Source organism: Rattus norvegicus, chromosome 10 (assembly GCF_021556685.1).
Source record: "Rattus norvegicus strain SHRSP/BbbUtx chromosome 10, alternate assembly SHRSP_T2T, whole genome shotgun sequence".
Taxonomy (NCBI): domain Eukaryota; kingdom Metazoa; phylum Chordata; class Mammalia; order Rodentia; family Muridae; genus Rattus; species Rattus norvegicus.
The window spans coordinates 11863682-11887510 of record NC_141543.1 but is presented as its reverse complement, the minus strand read 5'-3'; the positions used below and the strand labels follow the sequence as shown (position 1 = coordinate 11887510).

General features: G+C 43.3%; 1 protein-coding gene across 1 annotated transcript in view; it reads right to left on the bottom strand.

Annotated features, from left to right (window-relative positions):
• Positions 1 to 23829, bottom strand: part of Grin2a (glutamate ionotropic receptor NMDA type subunit 2A) — a 422244-nt gene that overhangs the window by 139562 nt on the left and 258853 nt on the right. The window contains 1 exon segment of the mRNA NM_012573.4: positions 1516 to 1630. Within this exon segment, the coding sequence (NP_036705.3) occupies positions 1516 to 1630 (115 nt within the window).

The following is a 23829-nucleotide window of genomic DNA, read 5'->3' as shown; positions in this document are numbered from 1 at the left end:
TCCATCTTCACACCACTCTTCTCCATCTTCACACCGCTCTGCTCCATCTTCACACCCCTCTGCTCCATCTTCACACCGCTCTGCTCCATCTTCACACCCCTCTCCTCCATCTTCACACCTCTCTGCTCCATCTTCACACCCCTCTTCTCCATCTTCACACCGCTCTGCTCCATCTTCACACCGCTCTGCTCCATCTTCACACCGCTCTGCTCCATCTTCACACCCCTCTGCTCCATCTTCACACCCCTCTGCTCCATCTTCACACCGCTCTGCTCCATCTTCACACCGCTCTGCTCCATCTTCACACCGCTCTGCTCCATCTTCACACCCCTCTGCTCCATCTTCACACCGCTCTGCTCCATCTTCACACCGCTCTGCTCCATCTTCACACCGCTCTGCTCCATCTTCACACCGCTCTGCTCCATCTTCACACCGCTCTGCTCCATCTTCACACCGCTCTGCTCCATCTTCACACCGCTCTGCTCCATCTTCACACCGCTCTGCTCCATCTTCACACCGCTCTGCTCCATCTTCACACCACTCTGCTCCATCTTCACACCGCTCTGCTCCATCTTCACACCGCTCTGCTCCATCTTCACACCGCTCTGCTCCATCTTCACACCGCTCTGCTCCATCTTCACACCCCTCTGCTCCATCTTCACACCGCTCTGCTCCATCTTCACACCGCTCTGCTCCATCTTCACACCGCTCTGCTCCATTTCACACCGCTCTTCTCCATCTTCACACCGCTCTGCTCCATCTTCACACCGCTCTGCTCTATTTCACACCGCTCTGCTCCATCTTCACACCGCTCTGCTCCAACTTCACACCGCTCTGCTCCATCTTCACACCGCTCTGCTCCATCTTCACACTGCTCTGCTCCACATTCTCCACCTTATTACACTTCTGTCTCTTCCTGCATGATGTTTCCTGGGTCTTGGCCTTCTTGTTGCATTTGTGTTGTAGTGATGTGGGGATTGATTTGGTAATTTGGACATGGAGGGAGAAGGTGAACCATGGGACAGATACCATTGTATGTCTTTACTTTAGTATGTGCTATGTGAGACTTAACCTCCTCTCCCCATTATGATTTATAGATAGCCATAGAAATGATACTCTGACATTTTGAAAACTAGTTTACTCAAGTAAAAAATTAAGTAAATTAGAATACAGGATATTCACAATATGGCAAATGGTGAACATGGTACATGCTTAGAAGATTGAAGAAAGTCAGTGAGATCTTTGTCTCAATGGACATTTGTTCCTGCTTTTCTGTAAGAGGGGCTTAATCCTCTTTAAATTGTCCTAAATCTGCCCAGAACATCCATGCTGGGATATAAGGACAGAAAGAAATTATAAGTGCATTCCTGCACCTGCCTGGTTCTCTGAAAGGCTGGCCCTGGGTCTTGGACAGGAGCTTACAGCCACTGCAGGGGAACTTCCCTGGGAGAAGGTGCCTTCCCCATACCCTGCTTTGCCCATACCCCTCCACCCCAGCATTGTGCACACACTCACCTTTTCCCACTCCCGGTCCTTGTTCAGCACGATCACCACAAGCCTGGGGTGCACCTGGTAACCTTCCTCAGTGAAGGACAAGTCCTTGCCATCCCAAGTCACATTGACCATGAATCTAGAGAGAGGAAAAGACAAAGACACATTTAGGGAGGACTTCAAGAGGCATCCAACAAAGGCATGAGTGCTGCTGTCAGCACAATATTAGAATATAAACACACACAGCCATTGCTTATCATTATATAGAGCCTGCAACTCTGGACCTATCAGGACCTACAGAAGCACTGGTAATGACACACACTCTGATCTGCTAGCCTGGACTCGTTCTCAGAACTCCAGTACTGTATCTAGGTATCAGTAATCAATGGGCTAACACTTCTGACTTGCAAAATTCATTGACCTGAGTTCACATGATCTTCTTGCATGAGAATCTGAATGCATATCATTGTCTCCCTCCCCCCAACTCTGTGTGTGTGTGTGTGTGTGTGTGTGTGTGTGTGTGTACGCGCACATGCATGCATGTGTGCATGCAGGTGAGTATGGCCCTAGGTGGTGAGATGCCTGCCGTGTATGCTGGGAACTGAATTCTGGTCCCAGCAGGAATACTTTTAACCATGTAGCCATCTTCCTAGGCCTGTGTATTCTCTTCTCTTCTCTTCTCTTCTCTTCTCTTCTCTTCTCTTCTCTTCTCTTCTCTTCTCTTCGGTTTCCCTGAAGAAAACGACTTCCTCACAAACCACACAGATCTAGCTTCAAAGCAATGATGGCCCATCTGTTATTACTCATTCAGCTAATATTTATTTGCTACCTGTCAGGGCGTAGCTAGTTGGATGAAGATAAACAGGGGAACAGATGTGATACCTGTTCTCACAAGGTTTAGAGTCTAAGGGAGAGGGCAGATCTGTGATGATTAACCACAAATCCTTGACACGCTACAAGAAAAGGAAAATGAGACTTTGGAAATGGCTCACGTGGCAAAGTGTCTGCAGTGTAAACATTAGGATCTGAGTTTAGAGTCTCTACACCTTGTTAAAAGGCTGTGTATGTGAGCACATGCCTATGATCTTGTTGCTGCAGCAACAGGGATAGGATGGGCCCTGGGACTTGCTGGCAAGCTAATCTGGCTGAATTGATGATCTCCAGGTTCAGTGAGAGATTCTGTCAGTGATGATGATGACATGGAAATTAACTGAGGAAGATACCCAACATCATTCCTTGTCTTTCTGTCTCTCTGTCTCTTTCTCTCTGTGTCTCTGTCTCTGTCTCTGTCTCTCTCTCTTAGAAAAACAAAAAAGAAAAAGTAAGAGTCAGAGAGTATATTTTGATCTATGGGGGTAAGTCAACATTGACTAGGTAAGAGAAGATGAGAACAGGATAAAGGACCAATGTGTGCAAAGGTCTGTGGTAGGTACTAGACACTGGTTATTGAAGGTGAAGCAGATAGAAAGAGAAGTGTAACATCAGGCAAGCCCAAGATGGTAGACAAAGCAGACAGTATTGAATTTGGTAGGCCATATTCTATCCTGTCTTAATCTCAAAGTGAGATGTCATTGAAAAGTTTTAATCAAGGGAGTAGTGTAGCGCTTTAGTAATAGCACCGTACAACCATGTGGAGAGTGAACAAGGAGACAAGCAGGCATGTGGAGTGCCGTTTACAGGGTTATGTTTCTTCAATAAAGGTAGAAAAAAGATATGGCTTTGACCCTGGTGGTTGCTAAAGAAGAGGGAAAGAAGGAGAAAATGAGGACAAGCAGCAGAGAGAGAACAGATAAAACGAAAAACCAGTAAGATTCTGAGCTGTTTGAAGGGAGGATGAAGAAACAAGTCCTTAAGGACCTGTGTCACATCTGTGGACTCAACACTAGCCTGGATGTGTTTTGTACAGGGGGCATCTTCCTGCTCAGCAAAAATCCTTGTTCCCTCTCTATTTAGATCCTCCAAATTCTCTCACACATGATCAGGTTGGACTCCAGTGGGAATTCAGAGCACCATCCATCCACCAAAACTGGGATGAAAAGGTGAAGTTTGAGATAAATGTTATACGTCTGAAGGGCCAGCAATATGGCTCAGCAGAAAAAGAGACGTGCCACCAAACTGAGTTCTATTCCTGGGATAGGGAACATGGAATGGAAGGGAAAAGCCAACTCCTGAAAGTTGTCCTCTGGCCTTCACATACTGTGGCATATGTGTAGGTACACATGCACACAGTAAAGCAGGAAAAAAATTAAGAAAATATCCTTCACAGACACTCCCCAGAAATAGTATGACAGACAGCATTTGAAAACTTCATCAGAAAAAGAGGGATGAAAACATACCCTGACTTTATATTTACTTCATCAGAAGCAGGTAAAGAAGTGAAAATATTTAAGGAGAAATGACCTCTGTAGTGCCAAAGTGACCACATAGGAGAGACCAAAGTTCCGTGGACAACTGGAAAACAGGAAATGGTGAGGAGTGCTGCGTGCATCCCATGGGCTGTCTACATCACTAAAAGCCACGCTGTCAGGGCTGGACAGCTCAGTCTAAGAGCTCTTAATGCTTTTACAGAAGACTCAAGTTTGGTTCCTAGCATCTATATGAAGTAACTCTGACTGCCTGTAACTCCAGCCCCAGGCCATCACACACCCTCTTCTAGCCTCCAAGAGTTCCCAAATACAGTGGCACAGACATGTACACACACATCCATAATCACTATTTTTAAACATCATGTTCTCAGCAACACACTAATGCTGTGGAGAAAGCACTCCGTACTTAATGGTAAGAGAAGCAGGAAGACGATGGAGAGAGGAATCTATGATAGTTTGCTAAAAAAAAGTTTTCTTTTTGTATGTGCATGGGGCAGCATATGTATATGTGTGCATGAGTGCATGTACATATGTGTGTGGAGGTCAAAGAACAATTCCTGATGTCATTCCTCAGGAATGTCACCCACCTTGTGGGTCTCATTTGACAGGGTCTCCCACTGGCCTGTCAAACAGATGAGGCTGGTTGACAAGCAAGTCTCATGGATCCACTTGTCTCCACCACCTCAGTGCTGGGATCCAAGGACACCATAATGCTGGCACTTCTGCATGGGATCTGAGGGTCAAACTCAGATGCTCGTGTTTGATAGGCAAGCCCTTTACAACTCAGCCATCCTGCCAGACCTAAAGAAATATTTTCTAAACTCCATAATTATTCATTTCAAGTCTCTTATAGTGAGTCCTGTAGATGCAGAATTAAAGGTACAATGCATTTCTAGCCTCTGACTAACAGTTTTCATAATTCATAGACGTAGGCACACCAATGGCAGAATGAGAGGTGAAACATGTGAGAAGTTGCAGAGGTAGAGGAGGGGCTCCTAGCACAACATAGAATATGTAGGGAGCCTTTCTGGGGGATAGAGGAGAATGGGGGGAGATAGAAGAAATATTAGGGGTTACCAGCTCAGGTGGGCACTCACCAGGATGCAGCTTGTTAAGGAGCTGGTAATTCTGTAAAGGGCTCTAAGAACTGATCATGGAGCCCTTGTATGGCATTCTAAAGCACTGGACATTTGTCCAGAAGGCCACGGAGAACCATGAAAAGAAGGCTGTAAACAGGAAACCACTTGGGCAGAAGCAGCCGTGCAATGCCTCTGCACCAGTACCCATTCATGGGATGAACGCCATTCATTATACAGGCAGTGGAAACTTGTTTGCTCTTTCTTCTTCCCTGTGGTGTTTCTTGGCTGGTGTATGATGAGCTAAGTAGACCTAGATAGAAGCATCTAAGGAATTTTCCATTTTCACCCCCTGTGCATAGAGATCATGAAAAGATTTTGCATAGAAAGATGATGAATTAGAGAGACATTGGACTTCCTTCAAATTCCTAATAGTCAACAGTCTTTCAAAGTAACTAATTGGGAGCTAAATTAGGCTGCTTTTGTCTTCTAGGCTGACATTTTGGTTTCATTTCTTATAATTATTTTTGGTCCTTCCAAATTGCCTGGCCCATGGTAGGAGCCCAGTTGATGCTCGATAGCTATCTATCATTAGACATGCCAACCATCCATCCATACAGACACAAATATATTCATCAATGTATCAGTCTATCTCTAGATCAATATGTTTAGTTATCCACCCATCAAATATCTATCCATCCTTCCACCCATCCACTCACTTATCTATGGATAATTACATTCCTCTCCCATACACCTTGAAACATCTATCTGTAAGCTGATCAATATACTTATCCATCTGTCTCTCCAACAATCCATCTATCTACCTACATATTGATACACTATCTATCCATAAGCCCATCAACCTACCCATCCACTATTCCATCCGATAGTCTTTTGAGGATCTACTATACATCAAGCATACTCTCTGTCATGAAATCTGCTAATAAAGTAACACAAAAACAATCCTTCAGTTTTCACAGCTGGGGAGATAGTCACAGAAAGAAGAGTAAAGAAAGTCAAATATACAGTTACAGATGTTTGTTGCTTAAGTGGATAAGGCGCAGAAGGTAAACTGTAAGCTGTGGTAAATTTTATTGCAACTCCAGAGCTAGAGTCAGGAAACAAAGTAGACTGTGTTTAGGCTGTGTGAAGAAAGAACAAGGGTCAGGTAGACAGATGGTAGGGGACAGAAACTACAGTTTGCATGAGGCAAACCAGCATAGTTAATAGCAAAGAAAGGCGAAGCTTCATAGTGAGTTTGATCAGAGTTAGAATCAGGTCAGAAGGATCGGGAGATAGGGTTTGCTGGGGGTATAGGAGAGCGGCTTGAGATGGGAAGCTAAAGACAGAAGAAATTACCTCATCAGCTGCAGTAAGGGGGCTGTACTCATTCTGTTTGTTGGGGACAGAGGCTGGAAGAGGGAGTTTGCAAGGCACAGAAAAGCAGAGGGGACCAGTTAGTAATCAAGGCAAGAAAGAGAGCAAAGGAAACAGTGTTTGGGGTGAAGGGATTGTGCCCACAGGCCAACAGTTGCAACAGAACTCTGATGAATTGCAGTATAGCTGCAGTAACAATGAGCCACACTAGTAAAAAAAAAAAAAACACAGAAAAAAACAACAACAATAAAAACAAACAAACAAAGCAAAACAAAACAGCCACCCAAGGACTTTCTGTGCTTCATACCCCAAATTCATAGCTAGAACGACCAGTTCATGGAGATACATAATCCAGCATTCTTGGATTAACAAAGTTTAGACAAGGTCTGGTTCTTAACCTAAATGTTTATAATCAAGATGTTTGTATCAAGACAGTGCAATTGATACAATTGTATCAATACAAATGTTTATATCAAGAGATTTGGAAATAGCCTGCTGTATTTTGGTTTTCTTTGGTTTGTTTGTTTATTTTTTTCTATTTAGAAAGGTAAGTGCTACAGGTTGAATCTTGACTGTCCCTCACAAAGACCCACAGGTTGAAGGTGCTGCAGTTTGGGGAGATAGAAGCTTCGAGAGACCCATTGAGAGGCCTGTAGGTCATTGAAGGATACCATTAAGGGGCTAGCGGATCCCCTGGTCCCTTCTATTGCTTTTATCTTCTTAACAAGAAATGAGTAGCTGTGTCTTGCCTGTACTCTTGCCATGATACTCATCTTCACTATAGACCTAACACTCCACTTCCCAACCATAGGTTCCCAGCCTGAGAACAAATAAGGATGTCTTCTTCCAGAGTTAGTTAGTTAGTCTGACAGAAACTAACACCCTGGGTCAGGGGATAAAGGTTTTGGTTTTGACATAGAAAGCTGGCCTTCACGAGAAGCACTTGTGGGTTACATCATGTGACTTGAGGGTCACACTCATGGTTTTAGCAAGAGGCTAGGTAGTTTGTATGAGTCACCATCTCTCTTTTAATTCATCAGTTGAATTTACTCAACTCTTTCATTTATCACTTTGATTCTTGTACACTATCCCTTTCCCTCTGTTTTCTGACTAAATAAGGTGGCGTTAGCAGGGTAATTAGTCATATTTGACCAATCACTTTCAGATTGTATGAAAACCATTATGTATAAGTCCTGATTTTTACTGTGTTCCCTTAAAATTCAGTATTCTAGAGCGGTGGCTCCATGTACTAAATGTCGATACAATCCCTGTCTAGCTCCTGTCTTTAGTCCTTCAGGAGAGAAAAAAAAGCTCTAAGAGAATTTCCTGCTGAAGACCAATTTCATTACAAAGTTGGCAAGGAGCGAGTGTGTGTTAACTCCATTGCTTCTATCCAGTTTCTAGGAAGGACAGTCCATATCTCCTTAGGTTTTCTTCCCACTTAAACCAGAGCAAAATCCTTTACCGTAGGAGATACCGTTATATATACCACTTTGCTCTGTTCCCATTATTACCTGCTGAGCACTGTATTAAACAGTAAAATCATATCACTGTCTTGCTTATCAAAATTGATTACACACCTTTAGCAACCCAGATAAAAATACTAGAACCCCTGGTGGCTACTAAGCTTCAATTTATATCTTCAATATTTCCATCAGGAGCAATAAATACAAGAAAGCTAGCAAAACACACAAAGGCACTAGTATTCTGCAAAGGTCTGCTTTGTCTTCCAATCATTCAGTGATGCTAAAGTGGTCGAGGTAGCACTAACCCCCAAAATGTGAGCTATTTGCAACATACACACACACACACACACACACACACACACACACACAGAAGTTTCCTGTAGGAGACTCACCCACAGCCTTGGGGATGTGAGGCTGCTGACCAAGAGGAATGGCCCTTTCCCCACAACCTGCACCTTCTTACGATTAATGGCCAAGGCCTAAGAGAGAACAAGGATGCCATACTTCCTATATCGCAAACACACTGACACTGGCCAGAAATTCCAAGTTCACTCCAGACCAGCAGTGCCTCTGATGGAAGCCTGGACTACATAGGACTGTGGGGAGCTAGCTATGTGGGCGGTCTAGACCAGGACATGCTATAGGTCTGATTGAACCCTGAATTTTATTTTTTAAACATTTATGGTTGTTGTTGCTGTTGCTGCTGCTGCTGCTGCTGCTGCTGCTGCTGCTGCTGCTGCTGCTGCTGCTGCTGCTGGTGAACCATGTGTGTCTATGTGGGGGTTGTCCACATTAGTTCAGGAACCTATGGAGGCCAGAAAAGGGCATCAGATCCCCTGGAGCTGCAGCTACAGGCGGCTGTGACCTGTGACCTCATAGGTGCTGAGAATTAAGCCTGGGTGCTCTGCAAGCACAGAATGCACTCTTAACTACTGAGCTATCCCTTCGGCTCCACACCCTGGATTTTAAAAATATTTCCTTTAAAGGAAAGTGATAGGTTACAGGAAGTTAGCCCAAGAGATAGGCACACAGGCATGAAACCTGAGTTTGATTCCCCTCAGAACTCACATGCCAAAAAGAAGATTTCAGTTTCTATTGGACGGTTGGTTTAGGCTTTCTTTGTATTTTGTTATTATTTTGCATTCTAATAAGCAAGATGCATGCATCATAAAGGAAGCCCATTCCCCACCCTTTCTTGCTTATTGTTGTATTTCTAGTGTATTCTGGTGGCAGAGAGCTAGTACTGGTCAAAAACTGCCCTGAGCAAGGACAGAATTGGCATTTCTAAGGAGTTGATGACATTTCCTGTTTCAGGGCTTCCGTTAGACCACCTGGGGAGCATCTCAACTGTCCTGAGCCCACTCCACCTCCTTCCCTGCTGTTTTTACTAAATGCCACATTGTGACCATCAAGTTGCTTTGTAAATAATCCTGTTCATGCCCACAGATGAGTTAGTGCGGCTGACAGTTACTGTAGAGGTGTGCACCTGGTCAAAGTCCTGAGACGAATGACTACTGAAAACTGAGTCGTAAATGGGACATCTATATCCCCAACACTCAAGGACCAGAACAGAGGAAGGTCAAAAATTAAAAGCACAGGAGCTGGAAGAGGGGCTGAAGCACTGCAGAGCTCTGTCTTCCAGGCATGGCTGAGCCGCTGCAGTCCTGGATGTTCTGCCACTGTGATCACCACACAAGATGAACAAGGCCAACGTCCTACCATTTAGTGGGGAAGTGCTAATGATTCTCCTTCTCTGAGATCTACAGGCAAGCGATGGTCATTGGCAGAGGGGTCATTTCTCCAGCGGTGTATCTACTGGTAATGTTCCCATGGTCCTGTCAACAGACCTAATTAAATCCATTGGACCACCAAAACAACCGGAAAACAAAACAAAAATCAGCTGAGGGGACACTTGGGAAGAGGAAGACTCAGCGGAAGTGCAGAGGAACAAGGGAAGATAATGGAGAGATTACAACCAGAATACACTAATATATTAATATATTAATATATCACGATGAATCATCATTATCATATCATAGTATATAACTAGTATAACATAGTAAAAACACTTCAACCATATCATTCCCCGTCACCTAACATTAACACAGAAACACACAGGGTGCTTTGCGCATGCCCAATACACAGCTGTGGAATAATAAGAGCTAATGGACACTCCCATGCTGTTCCCTTGCCTAACTCCATTGTGACACACTTCTGTCTGCTTACAGCCAAGCTTCTCTTTGTCACAGTCACATCCGGGGGTCCCTCAGACCTCTGTCAGAGGCAGTATGCGTGGGCTGTGTGAGCAGCTGTGTATACAAGATGTCTCATTCTTCCGAGTTCCTACTTTGTCTTTTTGGCCTCACAGTTGTCTCGTTTTGACTTCCAAAATTTGATTATTTGAAATGTTCTCTAGACATATTTATTATTCACCCTTTCCCTTCAGACTCTAATTCTCTTACTCTTTCATAAATGCCACTGTAACCCACTTAGTGTTTCTCAATTTTCCCTTAACTTCCCATCTGCTCTGCCATTTCCCAAGTTCTGAGGGCCAGTTTCCTGAATCTCACCAGCCCTTAAATGCCTCTTCCAGCAGACCCAGGGGTGTCAGAGTCTTTCCCTTTGTCATTTGATTTACATGTTTAGCAAATCAGAGTCATTGATTATTTTTTTTAATCTGTTCATGTTTTCCAGCTCGTTTCTATAAGGTTTGGGTTCTTTTTCTAAATTCTTTTTTTATTGAATATTTTTTATTTATAGTTCAAATGTTATGCCCTTTCCCAGTTTCCTGTCCATAAACCACCATCATGCCCCCTCTCCCCCTTCTTCAATGAGGGTGTTCCCCCACCCACCCACCCACTCCTTCCTGCCTCCCCACCCTGACATTCCCCTACACTGGGGGGTAGGCCTTGGAAGAACCAAGGGCTTCTCCTCCCATTGGTGCCCAACAAGGCCATCCTCTGCCACATATGCAGCTGGAGCCATGGGTCTGTCCATGTGTTCACTTTGGGTGGTTGTTAAGTCCCTGGGAGCTCTGGTTGGTTGGTATTGTTCTTATGGAGTTGCAAACCCCTTCAACTTCTTCAGTCCTTTCTCTAACTCCGCCAATGAGGACCCTGTTGTCAGTTCAGTGGTTGGCTGCAAACATCTGCCTCTCTTTTTGTCGTGCTCTGGCACAGCCTCACAAGAGAGAGCTATATCAGGCTCCTGTCAGGATGCACTTCTTGGCATCAGCAATATTGTCTGGGTTTAGTGGCTGTATGTGTATGAGCTGGATCCCCAAGTGGGGCAGTCTCTGGATGGTCTTTCCTTCAGTCTTTGCTCCAAACTTTTGTCCTACTATGAATATTTTTGTTTCCCCTTCTAAAAAGGATGGAGGTGTCCGCACTTTGTTCATCCTTCTTCTTGAGCTTCATGTGGTCTGTGGATAAACCAAGTTTCATGTGGTGTAGGGTAATCCGAACTTTTGGGCTAAAATCCACTTACCAGTGAGTGGATATCATGTGTGGTTTTTTGTGACTGGGCTACCTCACTCAGGATGATATATTCTAGTTCCATCCATTTGACTATGAATTTCATGAAGTCATTGTTTTCAATAGCTAAGTAGTACTCCATTGTGTAGATGTTCCATATTTTCTGTATCCATTCCTCTGTTGAGGGATATCTGGGATCTTTCCAGCTTCTGGTTATTATAAATAAGGCTGCTATGAACATAGTGGAGCATGTGTCCTTGTTATATGTTGGAACATCATTTCAATATATGCCCAGGAGTGGTATATCGGGTCCTCAGATAGTATTATTCCAATTTTCTAAGGAACAGTTAAACTGATTTCCAGTGTGGTTGTCCAGCTTGCAATCCCACAAACAATGGAGGGGTGTTCCTCTTTCTCCACATCCTCGCCAGTATCTGTTGTCACCTGAGTTTTTGATCTTAGCCATTCTGACTGGTGTGAGGTAGAATCTCAGGGTTGTTTTAATTTGCATTTCCCTGATGACTAAGGATGGTGAACATTTCTTTAGGTGCTTCTGAGTCATGTGATATTCCTCAGTTGAGAATTCTTTGTTTACCTCTGTACCCCATTTTTAATGGGGTTATTTGATTCTCTGGAATCTAACTTCTTGAGTTCTTTGTATATATTGGATATTAGTCCTCTATCAAATATAGGATTGATAAAGATCTTTTCTCAATCTGTTGGTTGCCATTTTGTCCTAATGACAGTGTCCTTTGCCTTACAGAAGCTTTGCAATTTTACAAGGTCCCATTTGTTGATTCTTGATCTTAGAGCATAAGCCATTGGTGTTCTGTTCAGGAAATTTTCTCCAGTACCCATTTGTAAGAGGCTCTTCCCTAACTTTTTCTTCTATTAAATTGAGTGTATCTGGTTTTATGTGGAGGTCCTTGATCCACTTGATCTTGAGCTTTGTATAGGGCAATGAGAATGGATCTCTCATGTGCATTCTTCTACATGTTGACCACCAGTTGACCAGCATCATTTATTGAAAATGCTGTCTTTTATCTACTGGATGATTTTAGGCTCCTTTGTTAAAGGTCAAGTGACCATAGGTGTGTGAGTTCATTTCTGAGTCTTCAATTCTATTCCATTGATCTATTCCCATTGTCTCTGTACTAAGACATATAGTTTTTATCACTATTGAGAGCAATACATCCTGAGGTTAGGAATGGTGATTCCCCCAGAAATTCTTTTATTGTTGAGAATAGTTTCCACTATCCTAGGTTTTTTGTTATTCCAAATGAATTTGCAAGTTACTCTATGAAAAATTGAGTTGGGATTTTGATGGGGATTGAATTGAATCTGTATATTTCTTCTGGCAAGATGGCCATTTTTACAATATTAATCCTGCCAATCCATGAGTATGGGAGATCTTTCCATCTTCTGAGATCATCTTCAATTTCTTTCTTCAGAGACTTGAAGTTCTTATCATACAGATCTTTCACTTGCTTGGTTAGTCACATCAAGGTATTTTATATTATTTGCGACTATTGTGAAGGGTGTTGTTTCCCTAATTTCTTTCTCAGCCTGTTTATCCTTTGTGTAGAGGAAGGCTACTGATTTGTTTGAGTTAATTTTATATCCATCCACTTTGCTGAAGTTGTTTATCAGGTTTAGGAGTTCTCTGGTAGAACTTTGGGGTCACTTAATTATACTATCATATTACCTGCAAATTGTGATATTTTGACTTCTTCCTTTCCAATTTGAATCCCTTTGACCTCCTTTTGTTGTCTGATTGCTCTTGCTAGGACTTTGAGAATGATATTGAATAGGTAGGGAGAGAATGGACCTGACTTTAGTGGGATTGCTTCAAGTTTCTCTCCATTTAGTTTGATGTTGGCTACTGATTTGCTGTATATTGCTTTCACTATGTTTAGGTATGGGCCATGAATTTCTGATCTTTCCAAGACTTTTATCATGAAGGGGTATTGAAGTTTGTCAAATGCTTTCTCAGTATCTAATGAGATTATCATGTGGTTTTTTTTTCTTTGAGTTTGTTTATATAGTGGATTACATTGATGGATTTCTGCTTTCTTAATCAGAAACACCTGCCCAAGGTCCAAGTTCTAACAGCAAACTGGAGCCCTTCCAATTAAGCATCCATGAAGAAAATACCACAAGCCTGACCAGAGGTCAGTCAGTTTGGTGGGAGTGTTTTCTCAGTTGAAGTTTTCTCTTCCCAAATGACTCTAGTTTATGTTAACTTACATAAAACTAAATAGGACACACTCTGTTGTCAGATCTTTATGCCCTAGGGTCTTGCCTGGTAACCTTCCCTTTTATTAAATCTTATGTACCAATACTTCCTGGGGTAGCTCTGCCAATGCACTCCATTTGATGTTCTCTAAGCATCTCAGAGTCTCACGTGGTTAGACCAGAAGCCAACATTAGGTCTTCCCTTTGGTCACCATGTCCTTGGCCTTGCTCCTTCAGCAATGTGTCAGTGTTCACCTCGGGGGGCCATGTTTTTTACTTCACACTAAGCATGAGGCTTAGAGGTGATGACAAACTAAATAAGAAGCCAAAGTCTACATCCTTTCTGCTTTCACAAGGCTGGACCTACATACACCCACTCTCCACTGCACAATGGCCCTGCTTGACTTGGCCCTTGCCTGTCTTTTCAATTGTAGGGAAATAGAGAGTTTGAGACAGAATATTTTGGGTCTCTAGCTACTCCTGAGCCCTGGAGCCAAGGAGGACCCTGAATTTCTGATTCTCTGGCCTCTGCCTCCTGACTATTGGGATTACAGATGCTTCATTGATGTGGACCTAGGACTCAAACTTAGGACTCTGTATGCCAGGCAAGTGCTCTAGCCACTAAGCTCCTCCCCAAGCCCTGAACACACTCCTTTACACTTTCTGTTGTTTACATCATTGTTATTAGTCACTCTACAAGACCATCTCAAATGACATCTTCTCTATGAAGTGGTCCTGACCTCACAGTAGTAGGAGTATGCCCTCCTCTAGCTGTTAAATTCTGGAGAATCGCTCCTCTCTAAATGTATGCATTTGCCATCTAAATTAAACACTTGGAGTAGATTTGAAAAAGACATTGCTTGTCTAAGACCTTTCCTTCCATTTGCCAAAATAACCACGAAAATGAAACACACATCATCAATGGATAGTACATGAAATGCACCCCTAATCTTTCCTGGTTCTGACTACACCACTTATGACTACACCACTTATGTCAGATTTTAAACTTTTGGAGACAATAGTCCACAGCCCAGTTTGTAGGATTCTAGCAGCTTGTGAGGAGAACAAACAAGTTTAGAGATAGGCTAAGCTGTTACCTTCCTTCCAGGAGAGTGGGTATGCAGAACTGCTCCCAGATGTCCTTCATACTATACAGTGGTATTTGTCCCACTGCCAGGTGAGTGTTCTAGATCTCCAGTGATTCCTTTGAAGGCTGAAATGAGGGACTAGGGACATGGTTCTGTGGGTAAGGGTACTTGCTATAGGAGCAGGAGAACATTAGTTTGAATCACCACCACGCTCATAAAAGGGAAACGTGGCTATGAGTTCAAACCAATGCAGTGGGGAGACAGAGGAGTGACTGCGACTTGCTGGCTGTCAGTCTACCTCCAAGTGAAGCTATTATGAAGACATTATAGGGAATAATATAGATAGTGGAAGGGCGGGATACCTGACATCCTCCTGTGGCCCCCATGTATGCTCATGCACACACACACACACACACACACATGTGCCACACATACACACCACACAAATATACACAGTAAAAAGGTTGATATAGCCTCCTATTACTCAAAGAATAAAATCTCCATGTCCTTAGCTTTTCCAATCTCATTTGCCCTAACCGTCCTTTTTATACCACAAATCAAAACAAACCCATGAAGTTCTGATAGCTACTGTGATCCCTGGTCCTCGGCTCTTCTTCCTATACTCCACGATTTTCAGAAAGCAGCTGTGGGTGTTTCTGGATGGCAGACTCCTACCACCACTGCTTCTGGCTCTGCTGATTGGCCCAGGAATGAGCAGTCCTTTCTACCTCCTTCAACCAGATTTATTCTCTGGAAACTTTCTGTTGCAGTTTGGAAGGAGTTATTAGCTTTCTGGATTTGCGAAAACACAGCGATGAAAGAATTATGTAAATTTTTATTTAGACAGAGATAGGGGAAGATCTGAAGACATTACTTCAGCCTGAATCTCAACGTGCCAAGATCACTGTATTCTTCCTATTGAATGAGCCAATACATCCTTTGGGCTGTTTGCTTGTTTGTCTTGTTTAGGTTAACAATTTGTTTCCCATCACTTAAAAACCACGCCTCTTATCTATTAAGCCATGAAGGACAGTAGAGATTTTTTTAGCATGTGGCAATTATTAATATGTGTGTGTCTTTACAGTTTTCATAAGATCATAAGATTTTATTTCTTTAAATATAAATAAAAACACCTTGGAGTGGGATTTCTGCAAATCCATAAACTGGAATTCTCTATGGCTATACAAAAATTAAAATATAACAGAAACACAAAGGAAATTGAATAACAAGGCATTCTGCTGGAGTGAAAGAAGTGATACTTGAAGCATCGTATATTATAGGATTCTATTTTATACAATGTCTCCAAAAGACAAACTACAGGTACAGAAGACAAATGAGTGATTTAACAAAGGTTAAAAGTGTGGAAGTATGTAGTTGTACATGGAAAGCATAAGAGAAGTATGGTACAGTATACAACGAGCATGAGAGAAGTATGTAACTGTACACAGAGAGCATGAGGGAAGCATGTAACTGTACACAGAAAGCATGAGAGAACTCTAACTGTCCATGGAGAGCATGAGAGAACTCTGTCAGTGTACATGGAGAGCATGAGAGAAGGATGTACCTGTGCAGGGAGAGCATGAGAGAACTCTGTAACTGTACACGGAGAGCATGAGAGAAGTATGTAACTTCAGGGAGAGCATGAGAGAACTCTGTCAGTGTACATGGAGAGCATGAGAGAAGTATGTAACTGTACACGGAGAGCATGAGAGAAGTATGTAACTGTACACGGAGAGCATGAGAGAAGTATGTAACTGTACACGGAGAGCATGAGAGAAGTATGTAACTTCAGGGAGAGCATGAGAGAACTCTGTCAGTGTACATGGAGAGCATGAGAGAACTCTGTCAGTGTACATGGAGAGCATGAGAGAAGTATGTATCTGTGCAGGAGAGCATGAGAGAACTCTGTAACTGTACATGGAGAGCATGAGAGAACTCTGTAACTGTACACGGAGAGCATGAGAGAAGTATGTAACTTCAGGGAGAGCATGAGAGAACTCTGTAACTGTACACGGAGAGCATGAGAGAAGTATGTAACTTCAGGGAGAGCATGAGAGAACTCTGTAACTGTACACGGAGAGCAAGAGAGAAGTATGTAACTGCAGGGAGTGCATGAGAGAACTCTGTAACTGTACACGGAGAGCATAAGAGATTCTTGTGCAGAAATGGGACTCTTTAACTGGACTGAAGTGAGGATGGCATGAATCTGAGGTGTTAGTCACACCATGTCCCAGTGGGACAAAAATGCCTGACATAAACAACTTAAGGGGTGCAGGATTTCTTTTGGCTAACAGTTTCAGAGTGCACATGCCTTAATAACTTTGGAATATGGAGTTCCATGGCCTATAGCAAGGCAGAACATCATGGCCATCGGAATATATGGCAGAGTGGCTCATTAAATGGAGCCAGGAAACATAGAGAGGAGGGGATTGGAAACCAGGTACAACTTTCCAAATAAAGTCCTTGGTGACCTGTTCCAATATTTCCCAACATGAACCTGAAAACCAAGTGTTCAGTACATGAGCCTACGAAGGACAGTTCATATTCAAACTATAAAACCATGTGTTTTGTGAGATTTTTATACTCATGCAATCTAACACGCAATTCTAATATATTATTTAAAAAATAAAATTCAAAGTTTTGTTGAAAATAATAACTAAAATGAAAGTCAGGGGCTGGGGAGATAGCTCAGGGCTAAAGCACTTGCCACACAAGCATAAACACTTGAGTTGATCCTCAGAGCTCATGTTTGTAAAAGCAAACTAAGTGTGGGGGCACACGTCTTTAATCCGGGCACTGAGGAGGCAGAGGCAGGCAGATCTTTGTGACTTCAAGGTCAGCCTTGTCTACAAAGCAAATTCCTGAGAGTTAAGCATAGTGGTGTCTGCTTGTAATCATGACATTGAAGAGGCAGAGAGAAGCAGATCCCTGGAGACCACTGCCCAACCAGTGTAGCCTAATCATAGAGTCCATTTCAGTGAATGAATCCACTCAAAAAAGGCAGATAACTCCTGAGGGTGAGCCTTGAAGCTGCCCTCTAGCCAACATGGCTTCTCTTTTGTTGTGATGAAATAGCCAAAACCAACTTGGGGAGGAAAAGGTTTTTATATAACTTACAAGGTACCCTTCCTTGTTGAGGGCAGCCAAGGCAGGAACCCGGAGGCAAGAATTGAAGCAGAGACAATGGAACAACCCAGTTTAAGGACTGCATCCCAGAGCTTGCCTGGTCTGCTTTCTTACACAACACAGAACTACTTCCCAGAGGTGGTGGAACCGCTCACGGTGGGCTCGGCCCTCACCCATCAATTAACAATCAAGAAAATGCCCCACAGGCCACTCTGATGGAGACAATTACTCAGTTAAGATTCCATTTCTTCTAGGTTTGCATCAGGCTAACAAAACTAACGGTGACAACCTGTGGCATCCACCTGCACATGAATGGCTGTTCCCCCGTTGCACAGAGCTAGAGGAGAAGAAAGAAATATCACAGAAGATTGCATTCAAATGCAAAGATCTTTCTCTCCTACATATTTACATACATAGGTCCTCCTAAACTGAGAGGAGCCCATGCTTTCTCAGAAAACTTACCAACTCCCCCGCTGCTGCCCTGGTTCCTCAGTCTCCGCCCTCTTCTGCATCTGCCTTCCAGCCCTGCTACTGTAGAATTTTTTCACACTCCCTCATCTTTGCTGGAGGGTGAACTCCAGGGGACCAGGGATGGTGCCCGAGCTGTCACTGTGTGTCCTCACCACGAAGAACAGCATCTGGCATATGGTAGGCGGTCAGTGCCCATTTACTGTATGAACAGGAGCAGATTTTTAACTGGCCTGTGCCAGAGTCCTCAGCAGTGTGGAGAATTTCCCGGTGTGCTGGACGGCAACTTGGAGCCATCAAGATAGAGTTAAATATGTCCTGGCCTAGATAGCGGTCTCCATGCTGCCCAGTCCTGTAATGAAACTTGACAGCCCTGTGTAAGTGCTGCAGTAGCCATCTTCCACATCCCGCCACGGGTTTCTGCTGTGGAAATGCATCCTATAAAAGGATCAGCTTTGCAGTCAGCGGAACTACCTGGATATCCATCTCTACCCATAATTGCAAAGGCCGCCCTGTTGTTAGAGAGGGTGATTCATCTGCCACCCAATGGGTAGGAGAACGGCTAGATCAAGGAAGGGGTTCTTCTCCTGTGTGACTTCACTATCACTGTTTTCGGTTGCCCGCAGCCAAGCACAGTCTGAATATAGCAAGTTGAAACTCCACACAGATTTTGTGCATTTACAACCATACCAGTAAGGTGGGTCAGTGAGCAAAAAGCCCACTGTGCTTCTTAACTTTGATCCTCAGAACCCACAGAAAGGCAGAAGAGAAGTGAGCACCTAAAGTTGTCTCTTATGCATACAGAGCCACAGAAGATGCGCGTGCATGTGCACATGTGCGCGTCGCGCGCACACACATGAACGAGGAACGATTGTGCCATCCCTATCACGCCCTCATCATCTCAGCTCAGTTCATCTCACCAGGTAGGCAGAGTTTCGTGTGACATCATCACAGGGGAAGCAAAGGTGAGACTAGGACATAGGTGTTCTGAGAGCGAGGCCAGGAGATGGCTCAGTTGCTAAAGTGCCTGCCGTACTGAGTTCAATACCTAGACTCACAGAAAGCCAAGCCTAGCAGTGCAGACATGAAAGCCCAGCTGTAATGAGACAGAGACGGAAAGCTCCCCAGTGCTCGCTGGCCAGCCCGCCTAGCCACTGAGTGAGCTCAGACCAGGGAGTGACCATCTCAAAGTGGACGGTATCGGAGGACCATCCCGAAGGCTGTCCTTTGGCATTTCCTTATACACACACACATCTGCACACAGGGACGTATGTACCCACTCATGCAAACATGCACACAAACACAGAATACTTTTAATTATAAAATAATTTTCTGAGAGAAAGAAATTGCATTTATGTGCTTTTTCTAGAGTGGACAGCTATAATTCATCTCTTTTATTATTAGATACTGTCAATTTCTTCTACCTAATTTTAAATTAAACTTTTCATGTAGTGAAAACCACAGAGGACTCAGTTTATCTGAAATTCTAGGTATCCACTAGGATAGTTCTCCTATAAAGGAAGACAGCTACAACATAAATTTTATATATATATATATATATATATATACATTTAGTTAGTTTTTTATATTTTGTTTTACAATGCACTTTTTATTTTACAATAGCTTTCTTCCTATTTGTTTTCCAAAAATGTTTATTTGGAAGTAATATATTTTATAATATATAATTATATGTATTATATATTACACAGTATATAATATTTATATAAATATATAAATTATACTGCATACATAATTATATGTAATAAATTTTAAAGTATATTATTTAACACACACAAAGGAGTTGAAAAGAGAGATAAAAGAGGTTCCTTAAAGAGACGGGAACTGGGGAGAGAAGGAAGTGCACAAAGAAGAGAGCAGGGATGCAAGACCGAGAATGGGGTGCGATGGTAAGGCAGGGTCCTAATCCTGCATCTTCCTCCTAACCACAGAACAAAATGGAGCTGGAACTAGGGCCTAACTCTCTGCAGAGCTGGCTAGAGCTCGGTGGAAGGAGGCCTTCCCGTCAAAGAGTGGCAGGATGGATCCGGTCCAGAGCAGGCAGCAAACAGGAAGGGGAGCAGGGCGGAGAGGCGGCATGCTGTGGGTTGGCACCAGGCCTTCACTGGTGACATTGGAAAGTAGGTCAGTCTGAGAGCTGGCCAGGGAGGTGACCGGTCAGCCAGGACTGGGAGTGGGAAGTGAAGGCGCAGAAGGTGAGGTGTACTTGGAGCCAAGGACCCGAGAGTCATGGCGGACTTCACCGGTGCCTTGATGTAACCACCCAGAGCCCAAGGCTGTCCGGAAGCACTTCCTGCCATGGCAGTGATGATGTCACAGGTCTGTGAAGGGATCAGAGCAGCTGAGCATAAGCTCTGGCTACTGAGTATGGAGATATGGATGTGACGGATCAATTTTTCAATCTGGTATTGTTTTAGCCGTTCACACATATGTCGAGTGGCCGTTTTAAGGGACAGAGTACGTGTCAGGAAGGCTCTCACTGGAGAGGAACCAGAAGCTGCTTTCTGCAGTTCTTCAGATTCATTTAGAGGGCACACGGAGGGCTTTTCTTGCTTTTTAATTTAAGTCGTACCAGTTTCACTTTCATTTGAAGAGTGGAGTTAGCGTACAAAGCCCGAATTTTACAGCTAAAGAACGTGCTGTACTGTTATGTGGGAAAAAAATCTCTGAAGACTTACAGTTCTTACAAAACCAGTGACTACTTTTCACATAGGTTGAATCACGTGATATGTGGGCCTTCGGTTCCCTCACTCAGTGTCTTGCTTTTCCATTTCTGTGATATGACCGTGACCAAGACAACTTATAAAAGAGTTTGTTTGGGCCTCACAGTTTCAGGTGGCGAGTCACCCCCTTAGGATCAGCTGCTATTGATGATATTTGGGTTGTTTACGATTTGGGGTATTGTGACCAGGACTGCAAGCATCATGAAGAGGTTCACTCCGAATAACTGTTGTCAAGTTTGGGGGCATATAAGCTCTGGAAGATTTACACAAGGCTGCGAATGTACCAACCTCCACTGAACTGCATGGTTTTAAATGGTTAAAGCGAAGCCTCATACGTTATATGTGTCTTATCATGTAAAAATAATTTTACAAACATGGAGAGTCAGGTGGATTTAACATCCATAGACTAGGGGGTCACAGGCTCACCATTGCTGAGAGGAAATGCCATGACCAAAGCAACTTGGGGAAGGAAGGGGTTTTGACTCATGCTTCCACATCATAGTCCATCACTGAAGGAAGTCAAGGCAGGAGCTCAAACGGGGCAGGAACTGGAGACAGATGCTGATGCAGAGATCATGGAAGGGTGTTCCTCCACCCTTAACTGGATTGCTCCTCGCCATTTGCTCAACCTGCTTTCTTTCAGTGCACCACCTACAATGGGCTGGACCTTCTCCATCAATCCTTCTTTAAGAAAATACTCAGCAGGCGTTCCAACAGCCAGATCTTATGGGGGTAATTTCTCAATTGTGGTTCTCCCTTCTCAGGTGACTCCAGCTTGTGTCACGTTTATGTAAAGCAAACCAGTAAACTGGGGAGAGTAAACACACTTACGGCATGCAGCTTTGGTGAGGAAAACGTCCATAAAGAACTTTGTGCAAAGCCTAGGACATGGGATCTGAACACCACTCATGAATTCTTGATAGCATCAAAGGGCACTGTTAAAGAGAGTGGTCTAGTTCAAAGGGAAATACTACTGAAACCCACACCTATGGGAACTGCTAAACTATGGCTGTTGAGCAAGAGAATATGGGAAAATTCAAAGGCGGAAAAGTTTGCTTTTCCACTTTTTTGAGATTACAGCATTTCTCCTTCTTCTTTCTTCTCTCCGGACCCTCCTGTGTAACTTTCCTTGTTCTCTTTCAAATTCATGGCCTCCTTTTTCACTAACTGTTATCACACACACACACACACACACACACACACACACACACACACACCCTAAATACAACCTGCATAGTCTGTATACTGTGGCTCGCAAACGTGTTTTCAAGTATGACCACCCACCCCTTTTCAATTTGACATGCTTGTTGGTATCATCCTTATTCAGCTGATGTTTGGGGCGGTCCTCTTGGTGAGACTCTAAGGGTGCAGCTTCTGACATTGCTCGGAGGCACAATCTCACAGCAAACTCCCTGAGCTTTTGGCTCTTACAATCTTTCTGTTTCCTCATCTAGAATGTTCCCTGAACCTCAGGTATGGGGGTGTTCTGTAGATGTATCTACTGGGACTCAATTTCACAATTCAGATCAGAGAACGTTTATGTAAAATAACTTAATACTAGTTACTTCTCTCAATCTTAAATTTCTATGTATGTATGTATGTATTTATTTATTTATTTATTTATTTATTTATTTATTTATTTATTATGAGTACACTGTAGCTGTCTTCCGACACATCAGAAGAGGACATCAGATCTCATCACAGATGGCTGTGAGCCACCATGTGGTTGCTGGGAATTGAACTCAGGACCTCTGGAAGAGCAGTCAGTGCTCTTAACCACAGGGCCATCTCTCCAGCCCCCAATCTTACATTTCTACAGACAGAAGTGGTCTGTGTAAATTCTTTTCACCAGCATTCTGGTGTTCATTTAACCAATATTTATGTTACATCAAGGCATCCAGCATAAGCAAAATAAAAGGTTGAACAAAGGGTCTTTGTGGAGTTTCTATTCTACTGTGACAGAATTAAATATATTAAATAATACTAAGGATATCATTAACTTGGGACCACTTCTAATTCTAGTTACATGGAAGGAAAACACATAAAGTCATGTTTATGCAGACTCTAAGGAAGAAAAAAACAATATGTATAAAAGAAAACGTGTGATACAAGCAGAGGGTACAGCCATGAGGAAGGTGTGGCATGCCGGGCCCATTTGAGGGCTTAAGGGCTTTAAAGGGCACAGCTGACAAACCAACCAACCAACCAACCAACCAACCAACTAACCAACCAACCAACTAACCAACCAACCAACTAACCAACCAACCAGCCTAAAATCAAAGACTGATTTCATCTAGTTCAAGTCAAATTAGGAGTCAAACTTTGCCAAGTCATCAGAGTAAAGGCAAAGGCCAGGCAAGTCTGAAGATATGTCCAGTGGTCAAAGGGTTTGCTGCTCATCCAGAGGACCAGAGTTCAGTTCCCAGCATCACCATCAGACCTGTGTAACTCCAGCTCCAAGAAATGGGTTACCTTCTTTGACACATAATCATGACATAAACTCACACAACATACATGCACATCGACAAAAAGAAAAGAAAAAAATATTTTTTGAGAAAGAAAAAATATGGCAAATCTGGGTATTTCTTTCCAGAACAACAACAAAAAATACCCAAACAGACAACACAAGTTTACAGAACTGCTAGTTTCCAACATGTTGGCAGCTGTAGCCAGCAGATGTACCAACAAGAACAGCAGACCTCCACCAGCCCAGCAGGGGGCACCATTTGGCAAATGGGCTGCCTGCCGCCATGCTAGTTTCTGTTTCAGAGGACAAGATTGGCCAACACTGCCTAACAGAGTTAACTCAACCAGCTGTGTGCTGACAGGTTGGCACCTGCTTTCCACTGTGGATCTGGCTTCTGAACAGCTTGGTCTATTCTGGTTCTCCTCACCATGTTAAATCACTGGAAAGAGGACAAT